This window comes from Ipomoea triloba, chromosome 5 (assembly GCF_003576645.1).
Source record: "Ipomoea triloba cultivar NCNSP0323 chromosome 5, ASM357664v1".
In the NCBI taxonomy this organism is placed as follows: Eukaryota; Viridiplantae; Streptophyta; class Magnoliopsida; order Solanales; family Convolvulaceae; genus Ipomoea; species Ipomoea triloba.
In genome coordinates this window covers 4,547,887-4,568,149 of record NC_044920.1, presented here as the reverse complement: position 1 = coordinate 4,568,149, position 20,263 = coordinate 4,547,887, and the positions used below count along the sequence as shown (strand labels likewise).

Genomic DNA, 20,263 nt, shown 5'->3' with positions numbered 1-20,263 from the left:
GTCGCGGTGGACACTCGGTCACCTAGTTACATAGTGATATCACAAAGTGACGACCTGCGCTTTCTTGACGGTCTGGACACCTTCGTAAAGCTCTCGAAGGAGGGTTTTGTTTTTGTTCGATCAGTAAAAGGTATTTTTGACTTCCTAACCACTTGGACTTCTTCATACTACAAGCTAGATCGTCCGCCTACACCAACTGAGGAGCTAACCCAACAGAAACAGGCTTTCAATTACCTCAATTTAGTGCAGGTTTCTACCTAGTCCCGATTGAAGGCTCTTAAAAAGGCTAGGCTGCTACTAGAGGATGTCATGGAGACCGTTTTGTGCTTTAACTTATTGTTTCCAAATAATCTTTTACTTTCAATTAATAATCCTATGTCTATCTTTTATAGGTAATTCTGACACCGAGCTAGACTTGGACTACGAGGGCTCCGCCGATCAGCTAGTTATTACTCACTAGTCAAGCCATCCCAACGTCCCTACTTCCTCTTAGCTTCTTCCTCCAACTAGTCCGGAAATGGTAACCTGCCATGAGGCGCTCCAAGCCCAATTTCACCGAGGAGCTCGGACCACATGCAAAGACTCAACCACCAAGGAGTTCGTTACCAGTACAACCAAGGGCAAGGGCAAAAATCCCATTGATGGTCAATTCCTCCACCACCATCCCTCCGCCATCTACCCGATCGGTAAGGTTGGTGATAAGGCCTTCGCTTATGGCAATCATTGTTGCTGTTGAAAAGAGGAAGCAGTAAGCATCTAAGCCTGCCCTGAAAGAGAGTCAAAAGGACTCGGCCAGCTCTCCGACTAGTCTACCAAGCAGGAACCCCAACCCCTGACGGTAAGGGTAGAAGGTTGGGTTGATTCTACTATGGCCGACAAGTGGTGTAACTTCAACCCCCTAGAGTGGATTGAGAACGTCATCTTCCCCACTGACTAGCACTCTTTGGAGACCTCGGAATGACGAGAGCATCCACATGTGGCTCACTACTCTCCTACATCGCGTATGTTTTTTTTCCTTTCTGAATAGTTGCCAATTCGTAGGATTTTAACAGGTCATCTAGGTCCTCCCACTGCCTATACCTCCTTTTTCCATCACTTCAGGAATTCCTTTAACGTTTCCATATCTTCCTATTATACTGAAGTCAGAGTTTCAAAGTGACTTTAGGCCCTCATGCTACCAGCAAAATGTGTTAAGAACTACTTGACCAATGTTTCAAAATAATCAATAGAGCAAGGGGGTAATGAAAGAAACCATCGTTGGGTTGTACCTCCAAGTATCGAGTAGAAGGTGTGACAATACATGGGTTCCTCCACACATATAACCATTATCTTTGCTTAGAAACCAAAAGTGGTCGTTGGGGTCGTCAGCTCCATCATAAATGGACATAGAGGGGCATTTAAAATCTCTAGGTGTGTGGTAATACTAAATCTCCTCTGTGAATAGCAGTGTTGTAAAAATCCTGCCTAGGCGCTAGGCGCTGGTCAACCGCCTAGCGTATCACATTAAATGGTGGTCTAGGCGGCTAGCCGGCTAGGCGACCGCCTAGGCCGCCTAAGCTCCGCCTAGGCTGCCAAAGCACTGCCTAGGCGTCGACTAGACCGACTAGGCACCGACTAGGCCTTCTAGTCGGTCGATTAACTATTGTTCTTTTTTTTTAATGGGTTATTTCACTCAAAACAACATCATTTAACAACGGCGTGGGTTGGTCCTAGCTATTTTCTATTCATCTCCGACCAGTTGGTTGCCATGACTAAGGGGTTTAGAGGTGGCTGGCTGGTTTCAATGGCCCAATCGTTCTAGGATTGAGCGTCTTAATTAGGTGATTCTATTGATCGACAAGCGAGCAAGGCCCTCACGCTTTTTCAGGGGACCAATCCTGCTTGCTTGTTCTCTATGTGCAATTGTGACTGGCAGGGTCCATCGTCGCAGGAAACATTCTTCCCACTGCAAGGTTGCGCTGTAGAGCTTCTATGAGGCACTCAGCAACCTTTATTATTGCTGGACGAGTTTTGTTTAGGCCGACCAGTGAGGTTTGGGCTACCGATCCAAATAACGGTCGTACTTTTTAATTGTTCTTGAGAATCTTCCTCTAGGTCACTCTCCCTAGGATGGATGGATCAATTGGACAGTGCCGTGGAATTGGGTTAGCTTAAGGTTTCACGCAAGTCGTGAGTCGACCAACCAGAATGAGCTTTGTATTGAGAGGTTACCCTGGTTTGGGTTGTGTGTTTCGTGGTTTGCTGAGAAACGAACATAAACTTTTGGGAGTCAACAGCTAGCCAACAATACCACTAAAATAATGAGTATAAAAATATTGAGAGAATAAATATGTTGTAGTGATGAATATTGCTTGTCTCTTTTTATATACGAGGAGGGGCTATTTATACATATTTTAGGCTACCAACCCTATAGGAAATAGGAATCCTAGATTGTCTCATATTAGAAGTCCTTATTATTTTGGGAATGGGGCAGCCCAATCATTTTTTTAATAAATAGGCTAGTTCTTTTGATCTATTTTGTGTTGGATATTGTTTGTTGGGCTCCTCTATTCTACTTACTTTCTTGTGCTGGTCTCTATGGCCCAAGTTTCATGGTTGACCAGTCGGCCCAATGGCTTTGGGGCAGTCAGACCAGTCGGCCCAGCACCCCTATACATCAGTCCTATCAAGATTTAGAAAGTTAATGCAACACCGAATACACCAGTCTAGCGAGGCATTGAGGAAGTTGGAACTTTAGAACTAGCTAAAGAGCAAAAGGCGTTGAGACCGATGTATGTAAAAAAAAAAAAAAAAAAAAAGTGATCGAAAAGTGGACCAAGGAGGACCACATTCTGAACAACCTTGATAATCAAGCAATCAATACCATTGTTCAAACGCTAAATCTAACAACTTTCAGCAAGGTTAAGGCGTACACCAGATCATTGAAGTAACTATGGGGTAAGCTAGTCGAGCTATCTATCGGTAACAAGCAAATTCACGAAAATAAGCTTAGTGTTGTAGTACAATAGCTTGAGAACTTTGAGATGCTAACTGGGGAATCCATTGAAAAAATGGATATTCGCTTTATTAAACTTTTGGGTTAGTTGTCTGTTTTACAAAAGGAGTACACCCAATTGCCCAAAGAGAAGTCAACCATAAGATTCTACAAGCGCTATCGAAGGAATTGCAAGCCAAGACTACCAACATTAAAAGCCAGCGGGATTTCGCTACTATTCCAATTGAATCACTATTCTAGGATCTCATGGATCTTATGATATGAAGAGGTTGGACAGAAAAGAGACCGTAGTTGAAAGGCCTACAATAACACTAGTGAACGTGTTCCCTTCATATTTGGAAGAGTTTCAAGTTCAAATCCAAAGGTTACATATGAGGATATGGCACTTCTGCTGAAGAAATTCAAGAAGTTCCTACGAGTTTATAGGAAGTAGGGTTCTAGCTCAAAGAAGTCATCATTAGCATATGCAAAGGTAAGATGGTATAAACCAACTATTGAAGATTATGAAAATTTGTGTTACAATTGCAAGAAACTAAGACAATTCAAAGTCGATTTTGCACACTAAGAGAAAGAATCTAAAGAAAAGAAGGACAATAGAAGAAGACGTGACAAGTCTGTTGACAAGAATAAAGATAGGATAGGAAGGGTTGAAGAAAGGCTATTGTGATTGAAGAATTAGAAGATGAAAGTTTAGAGAGCAGCAAGTCATCCATTTCATCTTCTAGCTCAAATGAAGAAGAATTAATCTGTTTAATGGCCAGAATAGAAGGGGGGTCACAGTAGAGTCCAACAGCTCGAACAACGTTAGTTGTGGAAAGATCAACAGGACGGTAGATCTCGACTCACAATGCTTAATGGCAAATGACTGTGATACAGAAAAGATAACTTCTACATCTTCTAGTGCTAATACGATTTTATCTAGGAGTTTAGAAATGTTGAACAAATTTGAAGAGATTCAAGTATAATTTGTTTACCTTTTTATATTTTCAAAATTAAAATTTTAAGGTCAATGCTAATCCAATGTAAATAAAATATTACATAATTTTATACATTAATATAGTCTAATATTGCTTCTTCTTTTTTTTTTTTTAATTGAAAAATGAACATAAAACTAAATGTGGTAATTGTACTTACATATTTAGATTTTTAAAAAAATTATAACGCACATTGGTATTACTATATCAAGGGATGTGACTAATCGAGTTAAATTTAGGTCAAACAATATTTGGAACAGTTCTTCAAAGGGCAATACAACATACAAATGAGTTTGAACTCTTAACTCTATCATATTTTTTCATATCATATTTTAATTAAATTATTATATTTTATTTTGCATAATATTCCTCAACACATAACATTCTACAATTTAGATGTATAGGCTAAACTTAGTAAGGCCATTCTGATGGCAAGTAGATATCATTAAACAACTCAAATGACTCTTTTGTTTCCTTAACCTCCTTCTTCGGAGGACTTGTTTGCACTTTCATCTCCTCCTTCAGCTCTAAAAAAAATACAAAACAAAACATTTAAAATGTTAGACTTCTAACTAATAATGGATAACATATAACTTGATGCAAATCATTTCATAAGTTTTTGTGTAATTTCTGTGCGATATCTGTGTTATTTCATAAAATATAGGCTTTGAAATAACCAAAAAAAAAAAAACAAAAAACAAAAATGCATTAAAAATTAAACTTACTATTTTTCTTTTGATGGTCATTGGTTGGTGGCATCCCTAAAAACACTCCAGTTCCAAAATGAGTTTTACAGAGGGAGTTTTGAGAATATGTGTTGCGAGGATGAAAAACTCCCGTTCCTTAAGAATTTCCACCACCATCTTTCTTTCCTTTCCCTTGTTCCAATATCTTTGCCTATATATCAACAAGTTATATATGTATGTATATATTTTTTTATGTATGTATTTTTGTGTGTATGCATTGTGATAAAAAGGAAATAAAATATAAGTTATTACAAAAAAATTAAATTGTAAAAATACAAATGGAACAAAGTTTTAAGACCCAAATAAAAAATACTCTCTTCGTCTCATTTTATGTATTTGGTTCGGTTAACAAGGTTTAATTTAAATTATTTTTAATTTAACTTTTCATAATATTAAGTTTATTATTAGTGTATAAAATTTATATATTTAGAAATTACATTAAAAGTACTATTAATGATTTAAAAATTATTTAAAGCCAAGTTGTATAAAATATTAAAATGATTGTATAAAAAATGAGGGTTTTATATTTTTCACCAAATCTTTTTTTTTTTAATCTGGACCCTTAAATTTTATTTTTTCCTTTTTTTGTGGATTGGTTTCAAAATGGTTGAAAGTTATTCCAAAAACTTATATTTTATTAGAAACTAATGTAGAAATGTTTTCCAAAGAGTTTTAGAGAGTTTTATAAAAGAAACATTTTTAAAATGAGGATATCTTTAGTGGTTTTCATGCATCATAAATTACAATTGAATAAAAAAAAATATCTTTTTAAGATACAACATCATAATATAAACACTGTACAACTATTCTTTAAAAAAAAAATTATACGGATTATGTACAAAACTTCAAATTTGCTCCACTGCCTCCCCACTACATATATTTGAAATAATTAAATAAAGCAAATTAAACAAGCAATGTAAAAAAAAAAAAAAAAAAAAATTAATAAGAGTTATCGAATTTTACTAAAAAGGAAATTCGAAAAAAAAACAATTGCTAGTAAAATGGTGTTCATTACCAAATGTATAGAAGACTCAAATACATAAGCCTCTGTTCCAGCATCATCACCATGAAAGCCCTAGACAAAAATAAAATAGAATAAATCAAATTTTGATCCATAACAATACTTTGAAACAATACAAGAAAATGGATTCAAGTAGAAGGATTTGGATCCTTTAAAATGAGCATTTGTATTTAATCTTCATATTTTGAGCAATAAAATGTGGTATTGATATTCCCAAATAAAATTAAACAGTAACATGATTTTGAATACATAAAATAAGATGAAAACTTACCGTCTGTGTTCTGATCTCAAAATTTTGTATTGATGGATCATCCAGAACAAGTTTGGCACAACCTAAGACAAGCTTGGTCAGAATTTCTTCGTCCATGTCATTCTCACCAATTTTTTTACATTCAATTGGGTGAGTGAAAAGTATATTCATGGTGAATATTGTGAAAAAGTACAAGTTCGATCTATTTTATAAACAAAATCAAGTCTTTGATATACTTATATATACGTAGAGATCACTACTTATAGAGTCTATATGCGTGATTGATGAAGTATAATTGTGGTAACTACGCTTATAAATATCTATGTGTTTAGTTGAAACTCACCTAATACAGATCATACAAATGCAAGTGTAATTATTAAAAATTTATGACATTCAGTTCACATTATATAAGATAACTAATAAAGTAATGTGAATATGATTACCTTATATAACATCATTTGATTTGTGTTTTAAGATATAACCTAAGTAATTTGTTGTTACTATCACATTGGATTTTGGGTTAGTTTAAAATGAACATAAGTTTAAATAAGATAAGTAGTGACGTTTTTGTAAATATAATTTTGAATCAATCAATTCAAGAAGTCTAAATATATGTAATTTTGGATAAATGGTATAAATTTAGATTTGTTATTCTTTCAATATTCTACTTATTTACTAAAATATCACCATCACTGTGACACTGTTAAATGAATTAGTCTCTACATTTTAGCCATTTGAAGGAAAAATAAATAATATTTTAGTTGTCTTTTTAAATTTTTTTTTTATTAAAATGGTTAAATGTACAATACTTTAACAACATCCAAATTCGTATTATATTCATTCTCTTAATCATTAAGAATATGAGATATATAGATATTTTTAAGGCCAAATAAATGCATTTTCTCACTTATCCCGTGTTGACTCCCTTCACAATTTGTAATCTATACTTAATTATAAAAATCGCTCATTAATGAAATTGTAATGTACCGTACATGGTCCACACAAAATGAGTCAATATCCGTTGTCACAATGATGTAAATATATTTACTTATGAAAAAACGTTAAAATTGACCATTAAACTGAATTAAAAAAGAATGCAATCAGACCATTGAACTAAAAAAAAATGTGTAATTAGATCGCTCAAGTCAAATCGATTCAATTATACCAATTAGCAGGTTGATCACTTCCTCAGTAGGTTACCTCGCCACCGTGGCGCCTATGAGGATTATTAAATTAAACATATTTTATAATTATCCTTTTAAATTAACCATTAGTACATGAGAGCACCATCTTTTTAAATTAACCATTAGTACATGAGAGCCAATATGGTGCATTAAAAAAGCATATCTATGAATAAGATTAATTAGGGGAAATTCAACATTCGTGTGTGCATATGGTTCATGTGTTGTGTGCATAATTAGTCATGTGTGCATATTGAGCATGTGTTGTGTGCAAACATGAGATATGCACACAACACATGCTTTATATGCACACGTGAAGGTTGAATTCCACAACTAATCTCATTCATATATCTGTTTTTTTAATGCACCATATTAGCTTTCAATTTCTCATATACTCATGGGGATGGTAGTTCTCATATGATCACAAATATATATATATATATATATATATATATATATATATATGGGCACACTCTAATGAGAACGGATGCCCAAGAGAGAAATATGAACGATCCACAATCATTCACGTGTCCAGATCAATCAAATGTAATTTTTTTAAAACGACGCGGTGGCATTTTTGTAAATAACTCGAACTTTGGTGCAAGTAAATGTGTTATAAGTGCAAGTAGTTGGTGCACATTTGCAAGTAAAAAGTGTAAGTAAAATCACATACAAGTGCAAGTAATTTACCTTGTTAACATTCGTGCACCTAGGTGCAACTAATTATACACAAAAATACACAAAAACACCAAAAAACACACCACACACCCAAAATAATGCACCATAACTCCCATGCCCCTAATGGTGCATTTTCTAACACTGTGTTGTGTATATTTGCATACCTAGTGGTGTGTTTTTTGGTGATGCGTACCTAATGATGCATATTTGTGTGGTATATTTTCTAACATTGAGTGGTATGTATTTGTATACATAGTGGTGTGGCCGCACTGACTACACGTTAAGAGGCGGCCACACCTGATTATGACTAATATATATATATATATATATATTCCATTAGACAAACAAGTTCATATATATATATATATATATATTCCATTAGACAAACAAGTTCCTTCTTTGATTTTACTGAAATTTCTTTTAAAGAATTTAGATAATTTTATGATTTGGATGCTAAGCGTCATGTTTAAATTTTGTTACTAGACTAAAATTGGTGACTGAAAAATGTTAAACTTTAACAATTTTGCTGTTGACACAATATATCTAAGGTATAGATTTGAGTTATGTATCAAAGCAAACATTTTAATTGAACTTAGACTTATTTTTTTTTTAATTTTTTTTTTTTGTGTGTGTAAAATATCTAACTACATGACAAAATCCATCCGTACAATTTACAACTTTGACACTTATCATAAAGTTATATGTGATTATATATGAAGAGCATCATAACAATAGAAAAGTCATTAATGTACTACTTTGTGCCAAACACTTTTCAAATATGAATTCTGTACGTACTTTAATATTTTTGTTTGTAAATAGAATGATAATTATTTAATAATAAAAATATCACAATTCATTTCTATTTATATTGGTTGGTACAATGACTTTATGATATCATAGATTGTGTTTTTTTTTTTTTTTTAAATACATGTGATTGCTCCTTAGGTAAATGAAAATTATCAAAGACAATTTACAATTTCACTTTTGACCCACATTTTGTAACTAATTTAGATTGAGCCTAGCTAGAGTTAATTTTATAATTACAAGTACAGTTTACTTACAAATTGTTCTAAACCGCTATATCAAATTCAGACCCATCAGCCATGGAATATAACTAGGAATGGCAAGACCCCTCGTTGGCATCGGAGAAATAAAGGCTCCCTTGTTCCTCACTGGTGTCGCCGCCACAAAAACAGAAGAAGAAAGAGAGTTCATCATACTTCAAAAGTGGATTTGCTCTTGTTTTCCTTCATTTCCTTGGGAAACTATCATGCTCGTTTCGCTCAAATTCGAACCGTTTTCTAAACTCATCGATAAACTAGGATCCGGAGTATCTAACTTGGATGCACAACGGGAAACCGTTCGTCGATGCCGGAGATTCGTCGCCGGCAAATGAGAATCTTGATTTTCGATCAACACTTCCGGCCTCCGCTAGGATCCGTTTCCGTCGGTTCTGGTTCCGTATCCGAAAACACGTCGCAGCAATCATCGAATTGGAATTCATCGGCCGCGTCGTGGAATTCTGTCTCGTCATCGGGACTGTTCGTCGTCGTTGTCACCGTCACCACATCCTCTTCCATCAAATCCATACGCTAACGAATGCGATATTTCCTTTGTTCTGTACTTTTGTATTGCTCGCTTGGTGCTATATTTGCTGCCTGCTCACATTTGATAAATCCCAAAAATTGCATTGCACAATTGTGAATGTTAACAAGCCCCTGTTTGTTATTCTCATTGTCGACAACGCAAAGGGCAAAGGAGACCACCAAAGCATAAAACGACCAAAATATCCCTATTTTGGACGACCGGGCTAAATAAGACTGGCCGCAATGACAAAAATTAATGAGGTTCTTTTTTTAGTCCTACTGTTAAATTGGGAATCTGGTTCATTGATGCTCAACAAGATTGTAATGTCAATTATAACCGTTAAACTTGAGGGACAAGATTGATGATTTTCAACAAGAATGTAGTGCTAGCACCAGTTGCTTCAACCTTCAGCGCATAGAGTGCATTAACTTCAAATCAGGTTCTAGGTTTCTTTTGTGAGTTAGAGTCACCTGGCTCAGATTTCCTTTTTATGCCCAACATGTGTTCAACCTGAGATATTAAATAACACTGTACCTCAGAGATAACACTAGTAGTAAATCCAGACTGAATAACAAACTAGAAAAGATTATTATATCACCGAGCATAGGTGTTTAGACAACAGAAACATAAGTTGAAAATACAATGACCTTTTTATCACCCATTCTCAACAATAGCAAAACCACTTCTGGGATCACTAGTTTGCCTGGCAACAATAAAAATGCAAAATTGATATTTTTTTAAAGAAGAAAAGAAAGATACATCTTTAAAGAATTGTAAGTGCATATACCCATGCCAATAAATTTACTAGATGCTGTTAGTGATATAGCATTCAATATCAGCAATGCATGTACCTGGGAGAAATTTCCAAATATCAAGGAGACAGAATAAATCAGTTAAGGAGAGATGTACCCTGGTTTAGCATGTCCACTAAGAATAAGATAAGGAGTCTTCAGTTTTTCTTGAGCTTCCCTCATTCTCTCCACAGATTGTGATGGTGTGTCTGAATTTTTCATTTGTTTTATCTTTAGCTCTTCTTGGTATTGGCGCATGTGTTTCTCTTGTTTCATTTTGCAAGGGCGCTTTCCATGAAATTTATGCGAAAGCAACCGGAAGGCCTCTTTTGGAGTCAACTAGTAAAGCCAAAAAATAAGAGTATGGTTAAGGACACTTGATGCCTAATTACCCACAAATTGGATAGGAGGTAATTACAAAATACTGATGCAGAAATATGAAACAGTACTTACAATTCGGCCATACTCATCAGTCCTCTCTATGTGTATTTCCTTGGGTCCTTCCTCGTCAATAATGCCAACAAGCTTGCTTTTCTTCTTGTCCATGTTTCGACCACCCCATTCAATTGTTTCCTTAAGTGTTCCTCGTTCTTTCAGAAGCCTGAGAGCTCTAGATAACCCCTTTCCAACGGCAGCTTCACGTATTGCGTATTCATTCTCCTCTATGGCTGGTTCATTATTCTCAGTTTCTTTCACCTCTGTCCAACCACAATCCTCAATTATTGCTGCTTCAGGAGAATTCGGTGCAACATCTTCCATGAAAACATCTTTAGCTTCTGTTTTTTTCGCATCTAAAACAGTAAAGTAAAATTAGATAACAGTAAAAATACATCTACAAAAACTACAACATTTTATAAGAAAACTACATAAATGTATAGATCCAACATACTAAAAAGGACCAAAAACACACAAAAGATGTCCATGGAGAGAATGGAAAGCTGCACCTAAAAGTAAGAAAAAGTTATTGATTCAAAATTCTCTCATCCTAAGTGGTGTCTGAAGAAAAAAAAAAAACAGGGGAGGGGGATAAAGGTAGGAAGCATCAGGAAAGCATTTCATATCTTCCTAAACCTCATAATCTAGTTCTACACAAGTTATGCAAGAGAGATGAGATCACCCAGTCATGTATCGGATAAAACTGAGTAAAACACTGTGCCATGTCAAATATTGAAAGCTATTGAGCATTACTATATTCATGTCACCTACCTTCATCAAGCTGAAGACCCCAAACAAACTCTTGCATTTTTGTGAAGACAACCTTATTTTCTTGCAAGTCTCCAATTGCAGGGTTGGAGTTATTATCTACAGTTGAATTGTTTGCATTTGAAGTGGCAAGCAATGCAATGGCCTCTGTTACAAATTTACCAGCCTCTTGTTTTTTCAGAGCTAATTGTCTTGCCCTTACCAATGATTTTCGAAGCTCCTCATCATCGTCATCAAATACAGCATCATCTTCCTTTGCCTTGGTGGTAATAATTTGCTCAGGTCGAAGTGCTTTAGATGCTTCCTGAGCCTTTGTATATGCAGCCTGGTATGCCTTACTTTGCATCTCAGCCTCAGCTCTCTCCTTTTCCTCCTTTAGGGCTTGCCTTGTCTTATCATTCCGAGTACCAAGATCCCCAGCACCCAGTCCAGTAGAAATAGCCTCTGCTTCAAGGGCATCTATGTCCAGCTTCACTTTCTTTCTTAGAGATTTGTTTTTCTTCGGCTTCTTAAATTGAAGCATTTCTTCTTGAGTATAATAGTCTGTCAATATTCTACTAGAGGAATTGAGATCTTCAGTGTGGTTTTTTGTGGCAACCCCCTGAATTCTTCTCCGGAGCTGGCAATTAAAACATAGAGCTTGGATTAACAGACAAATTCCTTGATACAATCCTTAGGGTCATTCACAATATAAATGAAAAACAAATTAATTACCTCCTCCAGTTTCTTCTCTGCACCACCACTAAAACGTCCAGTTCCATCAAGGGTCACACCCTAAAGTTAAGAATAAGCCAAGTAAAATAGACACTACTAATAAAAATTGCAAATCAGTAGCAGTAACTAGAAATTATATATATATAAAAATTATAAAAAAAATAAAAAAAATTAACCTCCTCTTCCATCGGGTCATCATATTGTGGAAGCATTTTCTTTTCAGAACCAAACTCATCACTGCACAAATTAAAAAATAGAGAGATAAATATCAACATAACAAACACCTTGGTCCATCACTAATTACGTTATTAACGATTACATTAAATCTTACCTCTGATCATAAATCCCTGTTTTCTTCTTTGCAGCCTTGTATGCATCGTCCCTCCGCTTCTGCTCTCCAATTTCAACATTTTCAAGCACATCAACCTCTGAGATATACAATATACCTCACCTTAGAATCTGAATCCACAAATTCCAAAAAGATGAAGACTCAACAGAATATGCAAGAAAATGGGGGAAATATAAAATAAGACTTGAATGTGTACCTTGATTTACATCATCACCAGAAAGTATGCTCTGATCCTTGAGAGTTAAGACAACTGAACCTCCTTCAAGTACTTTGTCAAGCCCATGAAGAATTTTTGCCCCACTCAGCTCTTCTATTGAAGGATGTATAGTAAAAATTAGACTAATCCAATCAAATAAAGTTCATTCACATATCTCATTGACCCATACATTTGAATCTGAAAATTGCAAGCATACTGCCAATATTAAATCATTTAATAAACTATATATTGAGTGTTGTTCTCATTTGAGAACCCAACCACCAAATTTACCAAGACATAAAAAGGAGTGACTGCATTTCAGGAAAATCAAATTTCAGACCAACCAACCCAAAGAAAAAAGATTAACTTTTCCTGTAGATTCACAATACACCCTTCATTGAAAGTCAAGAACTTCAGTTCATTACTCACATCTAAGACAAAATGGCCCCTGTTTCAAACAAATGCTTGCAACAGGTAATAATCTTATTCCATTGAGAGTTCAAGACAGAAGAACCACATCAAACTATTTTCCTTTCCCATCCCCCTATTTATTAAAAGTAACATATAATAAATTATGGATTTGCTAAAAATGAGAAAAAGATTTCAACAAAAGATAGAGAGTGAGAGAAAGAAAGAGAAAGAGAGAGAGCAATACCAGTAGTGCGTCGCATTGCTTCCTCATCATCACTTTTTTCTTGATCAATTCTATCCTGAAAAATTGATCATGCAAGGATTAATTCTTGTGCTGTTAACATGAATCTGTTTTGTTTCTTTTGGATGTGGTGTCTGGGGGGTTGGGGGGGGGGGGTGGGTGGGGGGTGTGGGGGGGTGGGGGTTAATTTATATTTGATAACTGATAAGCAACAGATAAAGAATATCTGAAAACATAAACAATCTACCTGCTCTTCAAAAATCTTTGAGAGCTGCAAGGCTTTCTCCTTTTCAGCCTAACTTTTTTCCTCAATCTGGCGGCTCTTGTTAACCCATGCTAAAACCTCAGAGACACCTTCTGGTTTTTTCTTCAACCTTTCTTCCTCCATCCTGGAGGTCACAAGGCTTTATGTGAGAATTAAAGCTAAATACCCGCCAATATTTTCAAAATGTAGCTTTTCACATCCAATAAGAAATTGAAAGTTCATTCCACTTAACAAAAAGGTTCTTCTATTTTTTCAAGCAATATCAGACAACACATTCCATTAAACAACATAGAGATCAAACATCATGAAGCTACAATCTTGAAAAATCACAGCCAAGCCAAAAAAACAATTACAATTTGGCAAAAAAAAAGAACAGGAGTTGTTGGTTTCTTGTTTTGGGAGTGGTGCAGATAAAAGCTTGCCATTCCTCAAAACTCTAACCCACACCAATATATGCCCAAAAATTATTTGAGCTGCATAAATTCCGATAGCTGCACTTCCCAACCTGTAAGTTGAAAATCACAATTTTGTATACCTCTTTTAATTGTAAAATTTCATTTGCATTTTTATATAAACTTATTTATATTTTGATTGAGTGATGATTATCCAATCGTTAGAAGTTTATTTATGTTGCACCAATGGACCACAACACTGATTTGCAAATTTTAATTCTATCACTGCTAATAGAAATGCAAACGAACCATACACCTGTTGTAACACACAACTATAGTCTCTCATATAGTCTAATATTCTTTTTAAACCTACAAATTGTTAAACTAACAGAACATAAAAGAAATAAACACTAAAATTTGGTGAACTCATTGAATTTTACCAACTAAAAATTAACAATTACATTTTGGAGTGTATAAACACTAAACTGATACACATAATTACAATTTACAAGAAACATTATATAGAAATGAATACACATAATTACACACCAACTGATACACATAACTCCTATATTACTAAATTAGGCACACAAACTATTTGTAATTAAACATACACAAACTATTAAAAATCAAACACACAAAAGGATTTAAGGGCATTTGTTAAGTAGAAATAGATTATTCACAAGATGAGTAGAGTTTGGTCTGTAGAGTGGCTGTTTCTTCAAATTCATTCATCGTTGGCATAAATAAATAACAATTGGAAATCTATAGCTAAGGAAACTATAAGGAGCTAGAGTTTTGGGAGTTTATCAACCTCAATGGAATCCACTATTAATTACCAAACAGATGTGTAAATTTCAAGCTGCAAATCAGGCTTCTATGCAAAAAGCACAAATTAAAGATTTAGAGACAAATCGTTGGCTCAACAATTATAGGGGGCAAGAAGAAGAAGATTACATGCATTCTGGTAATGATGCTTCCTGAGCCTTTGACCGTGAGCGTGAGAGGGTGACCGCGACTCTCTTGTGAGTTGTGACTATGATACGTGTGTATTTACATGGAAAGAAATTTTCTATACCTACTCCTTTGGGTACTAGGGAGAAATAGGTGTTTATATATGATGGACTATGCATTGGGGCCGGGTCTGGCCCAATTCGGCCAGACCTGGACCTAATTAAAAAAATGATGTTTGGGCCTATTTTAGTGTTGGGCTCAATTTTATGTTCATCAATTTTTTTTTTTTTGCAAACACCATTACATTTTTTTTAAGACCTATTCTCGACCCACCACACACTATCACCAAAAAATCCGACTTATGCGGCACGGATTTGGGTGGATATCTGCGGAGCAGATTGAAATTGCCATCCCTACTCCAAATCGACACTCGAACCCTCCATACTTTTGAGCCTATATCTCCACTTGATAAGTTTCAATTAGAGGATGAAATTGAGACTATAATTTTCATCCACATTAAGATGGAAAATGAAGGATGAAAAAAAAAACATTTTTTTCAATAATGAATATAATATTAAATACTAGTATATATAAAATTATTAATACTTAGTATATAATTTTTGTTTTTTATTGATAATTCTTTGGAAGGAAAACAAATCAAATGCCTTTTTAAACTTTATTTTATTTTGTTTATTTTAGATAATATCATGCCATCCAGGTTTTAATCAATTACTTTCGACTATAAGAAAAATTATAATTTATGTGCTTGCTTGTTGGATAAGCCTATTTTTAAAGTTTGTGTTAGATATGTTTAGAGTATGGGTCACACTTGTGTGAGACCGTTTCACGGATCCTTATTTGTGAGACGTGTCGGGTCGGGTCAAAACACCATGCAAATGTCATACTTATATGTGCAAATGTCATACTTATATGCTCAAATATAATACTAATCAATAATACAATTTTTGTTACTTATAAGAGAAAAAGTAATACATTTTTCATAATAAGTAATGTTGACAAATGCCCCTTACTTATAAGGGCAAATATAATACTTTTGAGGAAAAATATAATACTTTTAAATCGAAATGTAAAAGTATTGTATTTTCCCTTAAAAGTATTACATTTACCCAGTAACAAAAATTTTATTCCTGATTAGTATTACATTTGAGCATATAAGTATGACATTTGTGCATATAAGTGTTACATTTACATCTTGACCTGACCCAACCCGACCCGTCTCGGTCTCACACAAGTTTTTGCCTAAGAGTATAGCAAACAACAAAAACCTAGACTAAAATCAATTTCTATAACAAAGTCCCTATTACCTCAATTGGTTAGAGCGCAGTGAGTATTAAAACTATTAATCTCAACCGTCAATTGGGCCCACTTTATTTATTGTTAAGGATTTTAAAAAAATACATGGTCAATTTTATAATTATTGTTAATTTATGAATATATACTACATCTGTCCCATTTTACCTGTCATGTTTACTATTCATTGGTCAAACCAACTCTTTCTTTATTGCTTATTTTCTTTAATAATTTTTAATTATTTGTAAATTTGATTTTTTGTGTTTAATAGTGCTTTTAATGTAGTTTCTAAATATATAAATTTTATATAGGCCCTGTTTGGTAAATAATCAGCCTATCAGCCAATTTTGGCTTATTTGACTACTATTAGTTGTTTGGTTAATAAGCTTTTTGTAACTCTAAAATGCTAAAATTCAAAAGGCTACTCAAAGTAGCCTTTTCAATTAGCTTTTTGAGAAAAGAAATTATACCAAACAGTTATTAGCTAACAGCCAATTTATCAAACAACTTTCTACAATCAGCTAATATTATCAACGAATCATACCTTCTAACCCAAACAGCCAACTCAATCAGCCAACAGCCATTTACCAAACAGGGCCATAGTAATACTAAGCTTAATATTATGAAAATTGAATTAAAAATAACTTCAGTCAAGCCTCGTTAACCGAATCAGACAAACAAAATGGGACGGAGGTAGTAATATTTACAAAATTTATCCTGCTCTTTTTTCCTTTACTTTTTAGCAACTATCAATTGTTGATGTACTAAATAGATAGATCAGATTAGTTCTCAATTTTTACATGTTCCCCATCGACCCATTTTTCACAGGATAGGACTTATCAAATTAAATTTAGGTTGAGACACATACAGAGCAGTTCTTCCAAGGACATTATAATATACACATGAATTTGAGCTTTAGGTCATATTATATTTTTCAAAGCATATTTCACTTAAATTATTACATTTTATTTGGAACAATATTTCCCATATGATAACATTCTACAACTTAGATGTATAGTCTAAACTTAGTATAGCCATTCTGATGGCAAGTAGATACCATTTAACAACTCAAATGACTCATTTGTTTCCTCAACTTCCTTCTTTGGATGACTTGTTTGCACATTATTTTCCTTCTTCAGCTCTGAAAATATACAAAACAAAACATTTAAAATGTTAGACTTCCAACTAATAATGGATTACATTTCTAACATGATGTAAATCATTTCATTAGTTTATGTGCAATTTTTGTGCGATACAGTTGTTATTTCATAAAATATACTTTGAAATAACCCAAAAATACATTAAAACTTCAACTTACTATTTTTCTTTTGATTGCCATTGGTTGGTGGCATTCCAAAAAACACTCCAGTTCCAAAATGAGACTTAGGGAGGGAATTTTGAGAAAATGTGCTACGAGGATGAAACACTCCTGTTCCTTTAGAATTCCAGCCACGGCCTTTCTTTCCTTTCCCTTGCTCCAACTTATTTGCCTATATATTAAAAAGTTATATGTATGTATATATTTAATTATTTGTGTGTATGTATGTGACCAAAAGAAAATAAAATATAAGTTATTGCAAGAAAATAAAATTGTAGAGAAACAATTGGAACTAAGTTCTTAAGACCCAAATTAAAAATAATAATTAATAAAATTATTTAAAGCCAAGTTGTATTAGATGATTGTATAAAAATTGAGGTTTTTCATATTTTCGCCCAAATTTTATTTTTTATTTTTTAAATTTGGACCATGTAAAAGGTTTTTTTGTTTAGTGAATTTCATAATGGTCCAAAACTATTCCAAAAACTTATATTTTATTACAAATCGATATACAAATTTTCAAATGAGTTTCAGGAAATTTTATAAAAGAAATCTTTTTTAAAAGAAGATATCTTTAGTAGTTTTTGTGCATCATATCGTAAACTATATTTAAATGGAATAAAATCTTTTTAAGATACTACATCATGATATACAACAATGTTAAACTACTTTTCTTTTTAAAAATTCTATGGATTATGTATAAAACTCCACCATTGCTCCACAGTACATATATTTGAAATAATTTTTTTGAGTACTACTGACTCTGTTACAATGTAGTATCTGTTCATAACTACTTTCTCAACCTACTGAAGCACAACGAGTCAACAGTTCCCATTATCCATGTGAGAGTGTTAATCGGGACACCGGGTGCCACTTGACCACAAGATCTTTGGCTAAAAAAGTTAAACCCGGAACGTTTTTAAAAAGTTAATAAGATTTATTGAATTTGACTAAAAAGGATATTCTAGAAAAAGAATTGCTAGTAAAATCGTGTTCAATACCAAATGTATGGAAGACTGAAATACAGAAGCCTCTGTTCCAACATCATCACCATGAAAGTTCTAGACAAAAATAAAATTAGAATTAATCAAATTTTGATCCATAACAATACATTGAACACAGTACAAGAAAATGGATCCAAGTATAAGGATTTATATCCTTTTAATTAAGCATTTGTATTTAATCTTCATTTTTTATAAAGTAATAAAACGTAGGTATCGTTATTTCCAAATAAAATTAAACGGTAATGTTTTATTTTTCGAATACAACTGACCCTATTATATTGTAGTATGTGTTCATATATACTTTTTCAATATGTTAAAACACAAAAAGTTAATTCGATATCGCCTCCACTAAGACTAGAACCCATGACCTCCCATATGGGTGAGACCACTACATGCCATTTGAGTACAAGCTAAGGTGCTTGGCAAATTAAACAGTAATGTAGGTTTGAATATATAAAATAATATGAAAACTTACCGACTGTGTCTTGATCTCAAAATTTTGTATTGATGAATCATCCAGAACAAATTTGGCACAACCTAAGGCAAGCTTGGTCAAAACTTCTTCATCCATGTCATTCTCACCAACTTTTTGACATTGAATTGGTTGAGTGAAAAGCATATTCATGATGAAAACAGAATACTATGAAAAAGGTACAAGTTTAATTTATTTTATGAGCAAAACCAAGTCTTTGATATAATTATATATAAATAGATATCACAACTTATATTGTATACACACGCGATTGATGAAATATAATTTTGGAGACTACGTTTATAAATATCCCATGTTTAATTGAATCTCGATCACCTAATACAGATAATAGAAATGTAAGTGTAATTATTAGAATTTTATGATATTTTGTTCAAGTCATATAAGATAATTATAGTAACCTGGGCATGATTATTTTATAAAATATCATTTGGTTTGACTTTTAGATAACCAAATTAATATGGTTTCACATTTGATTTTGGGGTTATGTTAAATAAAATAAACATATGTTTCAATGAAAGATGTTAGTGATATTTTTGTAAATATTTAAAAAAAAATTCACATCATTTTTTAAAAGACCAACATTATTTTAGAATACATTAACATTGTTTTAGACTAAAAACGCATAATATCTAAAATGCACGCATTATATATTATGGAAAAAATATGCATTATCTTTTATACACATTGTTTTATACTAAATATGCACAACCCAATTAACATGCATCGGTTCAACCTAAATATGCTTGCATCAATCATCAAGTCAAAATATGTGTGATTTTGGATAAACACACATGTTTGTTACAGTTAATTCCAGTAATGGTCATCCGACTATGTTGATTTTTTAAAATTAATCCCTGATTTTTAATTTGGACAATTTAGGTTCCTTGACTTTCAAATTATTTCTAATGTTGGTCCTTTCGTCAAATTTTGGTTAAGTTGAGATCAAATGAAGGGATAAAATTGTCTGTTCACATGTTTAGTGTATTATTACTCATATTTCTCCTATCCTATATGATGTATATATGAATATAATCTCAGTCGTAGTCTCAATCGGAGCCATTAATCTCAATCGAAGTCTCTTCAACTGAGATTATATTCATATATATAGCATACAGGATAGGAGAAATACGAGTAATAATACACTATATAGGTGAACGAACAATTTTACCCTTTCATTTGACCTCAACTT

General features: G+C 33.4%; 1 protein-coding gene across 4 annotated transcripts; it reads right to left on the bottom strand.

Moving 5' to 3' along the window:
• Nucleotides 1–9,512: 9,512 nt before the first annotated feature.
• LOC116020916 (SART-1 family protein DOT2-like) lies at nt 9,513–15,067 on the bottom strand. 4 transcript variants are annotated; one of them, XM_031261481.1, is made up of 12 exons: nt 14,952–15,067; nt 13,585–13,726; nt 13,341–13,395; nt 12,686–12,799; nt 12,472–12,568; nt 12,317–12,377; nt 12,141–12,200; nt 11,430–12,045; nt 10,677–11,014; nt 10,342–10,562; nt 10,080–10,135; nt 9,513–9,942 (listed from the first exon to the last, which is right to left on the bottom strand). In XM_031261481.1, exons 3-11 carry the CDS (start codon nt 13,354–13,356, stop codon nt 10,087–10,089), a joined length of 1,572 nt encoding a protein of 523 aa, XP_031117341.1. In that variant the 5' UTR covers nt 13,357–13,395; nt 13,585–13,726; nt 14,952–15,067; the 3' UTR covers nt 9,513–9,942; nt 10,080–10,086. The 4 variants fall into 4 exon arrangements, with proteins under 4 accessions (XP_031117341.1, XP_031117343.1, XP_031117342.1 ...); XM_031261483.1 differs by having other exon boundaries at nt 12,472–12,599; nt 12,686–12,796; XM_031261482.1 differs by lacking the exon at nt 14,952–15,067 and adding an exon at nt 14,809–14,922.
• Between the last annotated feature and the right edge of the window lie 5,196 nt (nt 15,068–20,263).

Coding starts and splice junctions, on each gene's coding strand:
- LOC116020916 (XM_031261481.1), bottom strand. Junction 12,378..12,471: donor ACAGGGATTTATGATCAGAG/GTAAGATTTAAT, acceptor TAATTTGTGCAG/TGATGAGTTTGGTTCTGAAA. Junction 12,046..12,140: donor CAGAGAAGAAACTGGAGGAG/GTAATTAATTTG, acceptor TTTAATTGCCAG/CTCCGGAGAAGAATTCAGGG.